General features: G+C 31.1%; 1 protein-coding gene across 1 annotated transcript in view; it reads left to right on the plus strand.

The window, feature by feature from the left end:
* The first annotated feature begins 1,689 nt into the window (after positions 1-1,689).
* The window catches only part of dysf (neuronal PAS domain protein dysfusion), a 52,423-nt gene continuing 41,095 nt past the window's right edge, over positions 1,690-13,017 (plus strand). Inside the window, exon 1 of the mRNA XM_089640610.1 lies at positions 1,690-2,313. Coding sequence (XP_089496736.1) covers positions 2,303-2,313 — 11 coding nt within the window. The 5' untranslated portion in view covers positions 1,690-2,302. The remainder of the gene's footprint in view (positions 2,314-13,017) is intronic.

Below are 13,017 nucleotides of genomic sequence, written 5' to 3' on the forward strand. Positions count from 1 at the left end.
CTGAATAAAAAAAAACAAATATATAGGTATTCATGAAATCGAACGCTTACCTAAATACATACGGTTTAAACTTTGGCAGGTAATATTAGTAGGTAGCCTGTATATGCGACTTTGTTTGGTATGTGTGTATGTGCCTAGGTAATGTGATATGTGCTACATGTACCCTGCCATGAACAATGCTGGCAGAGTTTCCCACAGTCCTCATACGAGTCGGGAGCAGCGCCAGTGGCGCGGCGGCAGTCGCACGGGCCGCGGGGCCGGGCCAGCCAATGGGCCCGAGTCACGCTCCGAGCTCCAACAGGGGAAATTACCATAAAAACACTATTTAAACTGCAAATACCAATTTTTACATTTTTCTACCCCCACCCTTGGGAAAGCGGAGGGGGCATGCAACAACTACTTTTTAAACCCAGTAGCGATGTTTCTCATAAAATATTAAGCATCTAATTTTTTTAAACTATCAGTTATATTTTATTTGCGATAATTAAAATTATAAGGTTCATTTTGCATTATTTTTATATTTAAAATTACTGAAAACAAAAGAAATACTTTTAAAAATCAGAAAATTCTAGAAAAAATGTCGTATTTTGAAGCCGACATCAAATAATAATTTTGTATATCTTTCGATTACACGATATAAAAATATTTTTTTTAAATGGAAAAATTAAATTAAATTATTTAAGTTAATTATGATGATATGTCGCACACATTCAACTTAAAAAATTACGTGAAATAAAACGTTGATCCTAAAAAAATTATTACCAGATTAATCAACCAGAAAATATCACAAATCACCGTTCTGACTTTACAAAACTTCCCCAAAATAATTTCGGCAAATCTGTGCAATAACATGCGCATTCCTTAATTTGTCAAGCTCTGGATAGTTAAAAAAATATTTCAGTTCTGGAATCTTCTTTGTTAAAAAATTCCTTATTAACGACCATATTTATTTGTCCGCGTACTAAAAAATGTTCGCGAAAAAGTTGAAACAACTTTTTTATGCACTAAAAAGTCGCAAATGTTCACTGGACTGTGAAATATTAAAAGGGGCGTTCTGTTTTATTAGTGCTACACGATGCACCAATCACCGCGCTCAGATTTAGGTTTAAAACGCAGATTGACTTTGCCGCATCAAATATAACTTTCAAACGTGTTTTTGTCCCGCTTTACCAAGCTACAAACCGGTCCAATGATTTTCACATGTCTCTGTCTAATTCGTCATGTTTTCTTGGAAGTTTCTGCAAGCGGAAGAGAGATGGAATCATAATGTTTTTTATGATTACACTGCGGTGAAAACTATGATTTTATTTTAACAATACTACATTTAAAACTATAACTATGTACAATTTGTGTTTTTTAACTGCTATTTTTAAAATGATTTTATATAGAAGAAAATCATCATAAATTTTTATTTGAGTTTGAAAAAACTTTTTTAGTGGTTCGAAATACGATTCGATTTTTGGTTTCGGTCAATGTTGGTTAAGTATGCATTAAAAGTTGAGTTAATTTCCAAGACCGAAATTCTTAGTTTGTTGAATATTTCGTTTAAACACTAGAACAAGAGCGCGACACAGCGAGTGTCTCAGTCATTCCCGAAGCTAGACAGTTCCACCGTCTCGCGATACCTTCCCGCGGATACCCACCTTCCACTAAAAACCATTCAGTACACACCGACCGCTGGTGGGAAAGAATCGTTGTCTCCACAGAACAAAAACCCATAAAGCACGCGCCGGCGTTCGAGAATAAAAATTCAAAAAATCATTCCACCGCGCACTAATAAAAATTTCGATTAAAAGTTCCACCGCGCACGAATAAAAATTTAAAAAATAGAACGTTCCACCGCGTTCCAAAACATTTAATTATTAAAACTGATTTATTTTTTAAATGACGTGATTCATAAAGTGATAAAGCACTATGATTTGTAGATACGATTTTCGGGGATAAACAATTTTATTTATTTTTGTGATCTGGCACATGGATAATTAATTTAATCAATAGTTAAAACTGTACCAGTTCAGGAAGTTGAATTGAGAGTAATTCAGGATGGTCCTCAGACAATTTTGATGTGTTGATATCAGTGTTTTTCGACAGTGTTTTTATTAAAAAACTTCGTTTCGGATTTTTGTGATATTTTATTTATGTTGACAGTAAGAAGTTATCATTGTGATTTGAAGTGGTAAAAACCTATCGAAAAGTGATTTTGTAAATTATTTTCAAAAACCGTGTTGTGCATTTTGATTTGAATTTCTAAAATACATTTTGATTTAAGTGAGGAGTAAAAAGTTCCATCATTGCGTCCACAATGTTTACACGGTAAGTTTTAATATAACTTTTAATTAATTTATTTTTCTTAAGTTAGATTACGTCTTTGTGTTTTATAATGTACACATATACACACTTTTGTATGTTTATTGATACTATACAGATGGGTAAATATATTAAAAAAAATTCAGTTGATTTTTTAAATGATGTAATGATAAAGAAGGAAAATTATGCAAGGCGTACCTACCTACGTTATAGATCTAGCCATTGAAATATTGTTTAATTTTGGTGTTAATTATAATAAATATTAATGGTTTCCTTTGATACACTTAAAACATATTATTCTTTCAATACTGATCTATCGTGTTTGAAAAGTACGTGACTACATAATATTTGTGTGTGAATTATTTTGCTGGTAAAAAACATCAACGGTCAGACAAGCTACAAACCCGATTTCTAACATTTTCAGCTGACAGAAGTGATGCGCTTATTTTTTTTGTAAACTTATTAAAATTAGACATGAAGTAAATATTTATATATATATGAAGTTTAATTAGTGTTTTGAAAATGATGTATGTTGCCATTAAATAGGAGAAATAATTTAAATACACGACTTTTATTTAAATAGTGTTCTTAACAAGTGTGTTCTCATAAGTGTAAGACAAAATATAATATTTTTATAACTTAGATTATTAATCAACCCCTTATGTATGATAGGGGCATTAGATCACAAAGAAAGGCAAATTTTTCATTTTTTATATGATATTCCAACAGGCAGGTGTTATGTTATTCGACTTTTGTTGTACCTAATATAAAAAATACACTTTTTTGTTTCCTTGACGATACTGCATAGTTATTCAAATTATTAGGTAAGAAATTAGTGGCAAATGCAACATGACTCATTACCCTAAAAGCCAAATGAAAAAAAAAATCAAATCTAAAAGTTCCGCTCATTTCTTCCCGGAGAGCGATTTTTGAGATTCTCATACTTCATAGAATGCCCTCAAATGTTAAGTACTATTAATATCAGTGTATTTGTTTAATCTATATGACTTACTACTCATATTTTAAATCGTGACAACCGTAACACTAACTATTCACATATCTCACCACAGTGCGCTTTCACCGATTTGCCAATACATAATGAAGTCCTTCTCTTTATATTCAAAACTTCTCCGTGATGGACAAATAATTATTTACGCATGTGTCTGAAATGTATTTTTGTAATTCTTAAGTGTCAAATTTAATTTATTTATTTGCTTAATTATTTTGGTTTTTACATATGATCACTTACGCGAGAACAATCCAGTTATAAAAACTCAATTAATATACAATACGTAGACCTAATTACAAAAATCTACTTTAGATATGCGATACATTAATTTGTATACATAAAAAATTAAAATACAATATTATAAAATCATGTAAAAGCTCACTCAAATGTCAAAGAATACAAAGAAAGGCAAGAGGAGAAAGGTACACAAATAGAGACACATGTTGTAAATAATATTACTAGCGCAACGGGTTTTTTTTAACAAAAGCAACATTTTTTTTAACATCAGAACCCTTTTGTAACATAGTGGACACTTTTGGGTCAGAGGGTTAAAATAGGCGATATTTTTTAAAAACTATTTCAGGTGAAACATGCTCGACTTCTTAAACAATGAGAGTTAACAACATTAAAATCAATATTGCTATGAAACAATGTAGCATATCTTTGGCCATAAAATATTTTGCGTTAACATATTAGATCAGTCAATTGCCTTCAAATTTTAAATGTAAGTCATCTGATCTAAGATGTTCATGTAGAGCACTTTTCAAAAATAAAAATCTCAGCATCTTTTTAACCGATTCATTTTTTTCCATATTTAATGTTTAACTTACAATGAAACTAAACTAATTTCACTAAATACCTTACTGCAAAAGTCCTACAGGCGCTCAATAAAAAATTAAAACAAAAAAATTGAAACGTAACGTAAAATAAACGCCTTACAATTTTTTTTAATGATTATTTTATTTATCTTTTCTATTGTTACTTACATTTTCAATACACGTTTAAATATTCTGATTACGTAGAGATATAATATAAGTTTGTTGTATTCCTTACTATAGCTAACTTCAGCGAGTCAATTAAGGCTTTAATTAAAGGCGGATCTCAATAAATCACAATACTTCTTGGTTAGAAACATATTATTTTAGATTTGCCCCCATTCGGAGATATCGATGTGATCCGAATAGCAATGGTTAGAACCTACCTTTAAATTAATCATAACTCTAGGCCTGATAGTTACTGTTCCACAATATCGTTGTAATAATTTTTACATGAACCCGAAGCTTGGTGTGGTTGAGTTTGAGTTCATATAATATTGATTTGTTGATTCTTTTAAAAGTCAGAGTTCTTTCTCGGTGTTACACGTTTTTAATAAATATGTAATTATTTTTGAATATATTGAGTTTGTTTTGAATGTTTGTCTTTCTTAAAAAAAAAAAAAAAGAAAAAAAAAAAAAAATTGTATCTCTTTACGGCGAAAAAAATTTTCAAGGGCCGAACTAAAAGGATTGTAAACATGACAACCGAATAGGAAACTATTTATTTATTGATAAATATTTTGGGCAATGAGGAATACACATGGTAGTTAGTCTCAGAATTTCTGCACTGAAATAATACCTCGTATTGCTTAGTGGAATCTGAAAGCTTATCAAAGCAAGCAATTCTCGACCCGTAAATGAATATTTTAGAATTTAATACAGAAATACTTATCCTTAGTTCTAATCCTGCAGTCCGACATTTTAAGCACATTCATTTGATTTAAAAGTGTGTTGTAGTTCAACAATGTGGGTTAATATCATACTTGTCGGCAGAAACCATTTTGAAGTGATCAAAACCTCAGCATTATGCTGACCATTTAAATGATATATAATCTCAAATAAATTAATCTGGTGTATCTACTAGTTTTAAAATGAAATCTTCTCGAATGGTTATTTTTATACTGAAATAACGAAAAGTTTAGAAATTACCTAAACATTGAATATAGATTGTTTTGATAAATAACCAACAAACCACCACCATTTCACCGTAGGGGAAGGCAGAGAGGATGGACCGACAAAAAGTCCTTTCATCATTCACATGAATACATCATCTCAAACCTTTTGTTATTCTGACGTTTGATATGGCCCGGCGTAAGTGTTTGGTGTACTTGATCGTCTTACTCGGGATTCCACGATTTCTTTCTCCATTCTCATTCGAGTCATTTATTCTTCTTATACTCTACATGTCCAAATCATCTAAGCGTCCTTTTCTCAATCTTACTCAATACGCTTACATAAGCCTTATATTCTTTGCAAACATCTACATTTCTCACATGCTCTTACTTGGTTTTACCTCACATGTCTCCACCTCAGTGCGCAAGTAAATTTGATTTGATTCGTTTGCGATATTTTACAAAGTAATCATTTAAATAATAAAAAGTACATTTACAGTGGAAGATACTCTTAGAATCGCCCTGGTAAAAGACCAAAATTCAAAATTGAAACGTTGCTTGAAATGATTTTTGTCATGTTCGGTGATCAGATCTGAATAGCGAGGACTTTCCCACCTTCCTTTTACCCATCTCCTTCCCCTTCCCACAATATTCATCCTCACAACATACCCCGATTGGGGATGCCGTGATCTCACGGTTGGGAGCAGTTGGGACTCATATCAAATTTTAATGTACTGTTTTCATATAAAAAAATAAAAATCTCTTTAACAGAAATTAGCATTCATTTTACTTTCATCCTTCCTCTGCCAGCTCCATGTCACATTGCCATACATCAGCGTAAATTCCAGCACTCTATTGTCGACTGCTGGCTTCATATCTTTGGAATTTTTTTGCTAAAGTCAACCACTTTCATAGGTGATTAAAAACAATATAAAATATGGATCACAAGAAAAGTTTTTTCTTAAATTGTTAGGTATTTCCATTAACTGTTTAAACTGTGTTTTACTGAACAAATAACAAATTAAGAAAGAATAAGGTATACAACAGTGTTTTGTTTATTTTACTAGCACCATCCCATAAATTCACGAAATATCAACTGTAGGATTTTTGTAGCTGTAAGTATTTTTCAAAATATTCGCCTCAGGATATAGCCTTCCAAAAACAAATACTTACCTACTATTGTTAATTTTTATTTATAATATGCCTAATTATATTATTTGAGAGACGATTAGAAGTTTTAGTTTTGAATGTAAACTTAAAATATCACGAAACTCTCAAAAATTTAAACAAAAAAATAGTAGGTATTACAATTGTATATTTTTATTTTTTAATATAAGTAGGCACCTACATTAATCGCATGTATGAATTATTATTTTTAACACATCAGTTCAATTTTTGAAAATGATGGCATTTAAATACAAAGAAACTATGAGTTCATTGAATGTGGATAATATCACAAACAAATTATACATTTTGAATATTTACTTAGTTACATCAACTATTGAAGTTTCCGTTTATAATAAAATCGCTTGAGGATAATAAATCTGCAATATTTTTATGGTATCATTATCATCCTTTTCCCGATACCTTCAGCCTTACAACGTACTTCAATTAGGAATGTTATAGTCTCACTGGTTCAAGGAGGTTGGGGAGCAATTGGAATTCTTTGGCGGTATTCACTTTCTTTAGTTTGTTCGGACGGGTTTTTTCACGGAATTTGAACAATTATATTTTAGGTTCTATTCAAGTTCTATTATTATATTGGCCAGTTGCTTCACAAAACTGAAATCACAACAGAACTTGAATAGAACTTAAAAATCAACTTTGAAATTTGACGAATTGTTCAAATTTTGTGAAAAAACCAGTACTTATTGAGTAAGCAGTCCCTCAGGTCAACCTTTTCGATTTGATAAACAAGTTATATTTATTGAACTTTTCCTTGAAGTACACATGTAATTGAATAGAAAAGTTGTAATTGAAAATTAATAAAATCCTTAATTAGTCACCTAGGGAGTAACGTAATTTATTTAACTTGTAACTTATCCTTAAGGGATATTTCACCATCTTCTCGATAAGCACTATTCAATGGATAACGAATTATTTTCGATTTATTTATTTAAAAAGTCAGATTTTACTATTGCGCATAAACCCGTAAATAGTAACTACATATCTGATCATTTAGCAACGTTTTCTACCTATTGCGAATATTTATTTATTTATCATAACTTGCACCCCGTGACTTTCACCCAAAACTTATAGCTTTACAACTAACTACTGAGACTTATAACTGGTGACTCACATCTAAGACTTATAATTGCTAGTGACTTACAACTAAGAATTATAAAAAGTGACTTAAACCCAAGACTTATAGCTTGCAACTAACTACTGCTACGTATAACTAGTAACTCACATCAAATACTTATAATTGCTAGTGTATTACAACTAAAACTTATAATTAGTCACTTAAAACTAATATATATAAATATATATTCATGGTCTAATTGGACTTATGTTAAAAACTAATAATAAAATTGATTAATTGATTAAACCCTTGATTGAAAAGATCACCATCATTTGAAGATGAGTACAAGATAGAACTTTGATGAGTGGCTTTTTATCTTCTCTTTTATATCCCTTAAATACCTAAGCGTAGTTTTTTTATTCACTGAACAAAAAATATACATTTTTGTTGTTTGTTTTTGGGGTGTTATGCCGTGTTGCGCTAACTCCTTCGTCGGAACGTCGGCTAAAGAAGGAGTTAGCGCAACACGGCATAACACCCCAAAAACAAACAACAAAAATGCTTTTGGCCGTGAGAATCTAAAAACTTAACCAAAAAATATACATGTCGAACATTAATACCAGCTAAAATAAGAGTAGGTACCTACATACATTAGTTAGATAAACATTACAAAAATAATAGTGCAAACTTAAAATACAGAAATACATATCACATATATTCAGGACTAATTGTTTTTGCTTATTAAAATATGGTGAAGTCGAGTGGATTTAAAAGGGAAAAGGATATTTATAACACTTTACATTTGAGGGCAATTTATGATCTTATTGAGTCATTTAAAAATAATTATAATCTCATTTATCGCTATCTGGGTAGAAAGAGTTGAAGTTGTAGATTTCTCATATTTTTTTAATGCTGCAGTTTTTGTTTGGCTTTTGGGGTAATAAGTCATGTTGCTCGTAGTCAGTGTTATGATTGTTACAGTGGAAATACGGTGGAGTCGAGTGAATTTAAAAAAGACACGGGTTTTAATAGCATTTAATATTTGAAGGGCAGTCTATAAAGTTATTCAGTAATTAAAAAAAATGCACATCAAGGAGTATAATATTTTTTTGACATTTTCTCTTCGGGAATGCTGTTTCGGTTCTTTTAGAAAATAACAGAGGGCACCACTTTCGTTTACAATAATCCTAAACTGTACAGTCATTTGGATAATAATACTATCAGATAAATGAAAATTTATGAGGTACCTACGTACGCTCTTTGTAGACAAGTATTTGTTTAAGATCTTTACGGAATATGATTTTGTGTATCGGCTGGGATGCTGGAAGAAAATTATCTGTAATGCTAACGTGCCCAACTTGTTAGGCTTGTATTTCCACGGCGCAGTAATGACCTCTCGTTCATGGAATTTTATAATAATTGGGTTTGAAACAAGATTCATAATAGTATTATAAGAGCGATAAACCGGTATTGTATTTTTTACCAGAGAATTATTTGAAGATATGCCTGAAACCATCGTTTAACCTTTGGAAAGATGTAAATACAAATAGGATTGACTACTTGTAGAAACGTGTGAAACATGTTTATTAACGAGTAATTAATTAACTAAACGTAATTATTATGCTATCAGTTAATTGATCAAAATCTTTGAGATTTCTTGCATTAAAGAGACTTGACGCCATTTTAAACGGGTTATTTTTTAGGTGTGTTTAGTAGGTTTGTTCTTATACGTCCGCATAATATCTGAATAATACTCACTTAACTAATTTCTGGAGAATTTAAGCAGAAAACTGATCTATATTTTTTAATTTATAGTAAGTAGATTACACATTGATTAGCCCAAGATTTGGATTTACAAACTGGTATGCGAAAATATTGTTTCATTTTAAAATATCTTTAAATGGTTATTTTATTATTCTTGATAAAAAAAATTTTTTTACATTAGTTCCGCACATAAGGCCTTGAGAAAAATGATTTCCTCAGGGACTATGTCATCTTTGGATATGCTGGGTGGAGGGTTTTTTAAGGATAGCAAAGAAGAGGAAGATCTGGGAAGGAAAAATGTGTGGGGGATGGGTAGTAATCTGGGAGTTATTGTGTTCAGGAGTGACGGAAGTTTGAATTCACCCCTCACCGCAACTGTGGTGCAAAACGGAGATCTCCTGATGGAGATGTAAAAAGATTTCCCCCAGTCAGTCTCTTCACCCGGGCATCCCTGCAAAGTCACCAAACGTAGCTAACCACTTACCAGTTGTTGCTATTTCAGAGAAACAAAACAATCATTTTGCGAGGATTGTTGAATCTTTATAATTTGTAATTTTTAATTGTAATTTTTTTATAACCAATTATTTTGAAAGTCAAAGTCATTTAAAACACAAATTAGTGCGGTCATTAAAATGAGGGTTTTTTTCTCTGCTTCCGATTGCGTGACCTCCTTACTTTGTGCCTGGAAAGTAGAGATTATCTTCCTAATACTATTCGTAAGGGTTATATGATAACGTGTTATTTTTAAATAGCAAATTAGCTATCAATCTCACATATATTAATATCAGGAAAATAAATATTTCAGATTTGTAATTATGCTTTCAGGAATAATAGGCAAAAAGAAAACACTAGCTTTACGCTTATCTGTTCAGTATTATTTCAAAGCACAAAAAAATAACATTGTAGATGTACTAAAAAAATAACACTTATGCATCAATGTCGTATATGAAGAGATGAAATAAATTTAGCAGAAGGTTTTATTACCACTAACCACTAATCACTAACCACTAATCGCTTTGCTAAATTCTAACTTTAATGTTTGAAAATACTTGGTTGCCCGTTATTTTAAAAAATAAGTTGAATTATATTAGGTAATTAAAATTAAGTCTTTATACCCGAAAAATGTTAAGAATTGATTTAAATTAAAGCATTAAAGTATTACAATATATTCGTTTGAAATAACTTTTCTTTTATTAAATTTTAAGTTGTATATTTTTACCCGAGATACTATCTAACTTACGAATACATTCTTTCGAACTTTGTAATCTTTCAAAAATTATGGAAAATAAGTCTAAAAAAATAATTAAGTGTTAATAGCCGAGTGATTAGAGGCGTTGTCCCAGTAACACTAAGATACTGGGTTATATTTCCAGTTGAAACCGTCACCTTTTTTTCTGTCTTGTTGATTTATTAATACTGTCTTCTTCTTCTTTAATAAAAAAAATAATAAAATCCAGGAGAGCCACATTTTGTTTCTGATTTAAATATTGTTCCTTATTATGTCATAAAAATTCACATCAGATATAGTAGCACCTGCAAGGAGTGATATATATCAGCAATATTTTTGTTTTGTTTTTCAACACAGGAGTAGTACATTATTTGCATGCGAATTTGTTATTATGTATTTAATATGAACCTACGCAGGATACTTCCCAAATATTAAGTTGCTACATTAAAACCATATTCCATGACAGACACCTGCTTTAGGTTCAAGGTAGCTGTGAATTAAAATTCTTTCATTGTTTGGCAAATTGAACGCTGAAATATTCAGCCGAGTATGAAATATTGAAGGTAAAAAACAACGAGAAAAAGCTTAGTAAAATAACGGGTTTAGTTATTATTATTTTTTTTTTTTTTACAGTAATACCGCACAAGAGTCCCAACTGCTCCCGTCTGGAGCCAGTGAGACTATGGCATCCCCAATTGGGGTATGTTGTGAGGCTGAGGGTATTGGGGAGGGGAGGGAGATGGGGAAGAGGAAGGTGGAGAAGTACCTGGCTATTCAGATCTGGTCACCAAACACGGCTAAAGCCATTTCAAGCAACGTTTCAATTCTGAATGGTGGTCTTACACCAGGGCGATACTGAGAGTATCTTCCACTCTGGAACGTGCCGCAAATATACTATATATTATTTTTAATTAATTAATTGTGAAATAACACAAATTAATCAAATAAAATTTATTTGCGCACGCCGGGTTCGAACCCGCGACCTTCGGATCTGTAGTCAAAAGCGTATACCACTAGACCACGCCGGCCGTCAAGATATTTGTAGGAAGTTTTTATTTATTAGATGTTAGTATATATCAGCACATTAATTGACCAGTGTACTCCTAGGTAGTTATTACTACCTTCACTAGATATTAATTTTTTCACACAATTATTGAACTATTTAAAATATGAAAAAAAAAATATCTCTTCTTATTTCAAGACAGGCAAACGAATTTTAAATAGAAGTTGTCATGATTAAATTCTGAGGTAAACTGAAAAATGTTTAATACAAATATGTCTATTCTTAAGTGAGTTTTTCATCTAATATCAACACGAATTTTTGTAACACGTATAAAAATCGCTTGAAAAGCGGAGTTTAGAAATGATCGATTTAAATATGATTTAAGATTTTCACGGCCAAAAGTATTTTTGTTATTTGTTTTTGGGGTGTTATGCCGTGTTGCGCTAACTCCTTCTTTAGCCAACGTTTCGGACAGCATTGCAGTGCAGATCATCAGGGCAGATGTGTTATTTATTAAAATAACACATCTGCCCTGATGATGGACACTGCAATGCTGTCCGAAACGTTGGCTAAAGAAGAAGTTAGCGCAACACGGCATAACACCCCAAAAACAAATAACAAAAATGGTCGATTTAAGCTTAAAAGTGATTTTTTATATTTTGTGTTGTGAATAATTTTATCAGAACGAAAAAAGTTAATCAACGGCCACTGTCACAAAAAATCTTTACTATTAAACAGTATTTTTATACTTGTTTCTTATATGCGTTCATAATTTACTAAATAAATAAATAAAAATTAGTAGTTTAGTTAAAAAATATGTTTAACGCTTATATTTTTTATGACGTTTTTAATTATTGTATCTTAGTTGTACTCAATTGAAACCGTGCGAAAAGCTTAATTTTATACAGAACATGTTTTATATGTAAGAATTTCGTGACGACAAAGTCAAAATCAAATCATACAAACAGATGAACGTTAAATCAGTAATTTTATTTAAAAAAAATAATATATCAATCAAGTACCAAAAATAATGAAACCATTTTCTCGTTGAGATTTTCAATGTTATACACGTGCAGATAATTAAAATGCATAAAACGTATTGACAATATTTTGAATAAGCAACTCGTACAACTCTTGAATATGATTATAACATGTACACGTTTCTAGGAACGATAAAATATGATTCTCCGGAATAAGATCGATTCTAGAAAACGTACCAAACAGGTGTACAAAAAAGGGTTCTCAACCATTTTACACGTAAAAAATATCAAACAAAAATTAAACAGTTTTATATCACAAAAAATCTACTGACCACAAGAAGCGACCGTTTTAAATTATTATTGCTCAATCGATTTAGCGCGAATGCCAGAGTTTTTTTCGGCAGGTTTTTAGTTGTTTTAATATGTCTCCATTTGAAATTGTTTAAAATTCCTTCCTCGCCCTCATTACAAGATTAGATAAAAGATTCTACACCTTCGGAATGAGAATAAGTGCCAGGAGAGCAGCAGTCGCAGAGGTAGTATGTAAAGTGTGATCT

This window comes from Hesperophylax consimilis, chromosome 15 (assembly GCF_061612785.1).
Source record: "Hesperophylax consimilis isolate HC1 chromosome 15, BYU_Hcon_1.0, whole genome shotgun sequence".
Taxonomy (NCBI): Eukaryota; Metazoa; Arthropoda; class Insecta; order Trichoptera; family Limnephilidae; genus Hesperophylax; species Hesperophylax consimilis.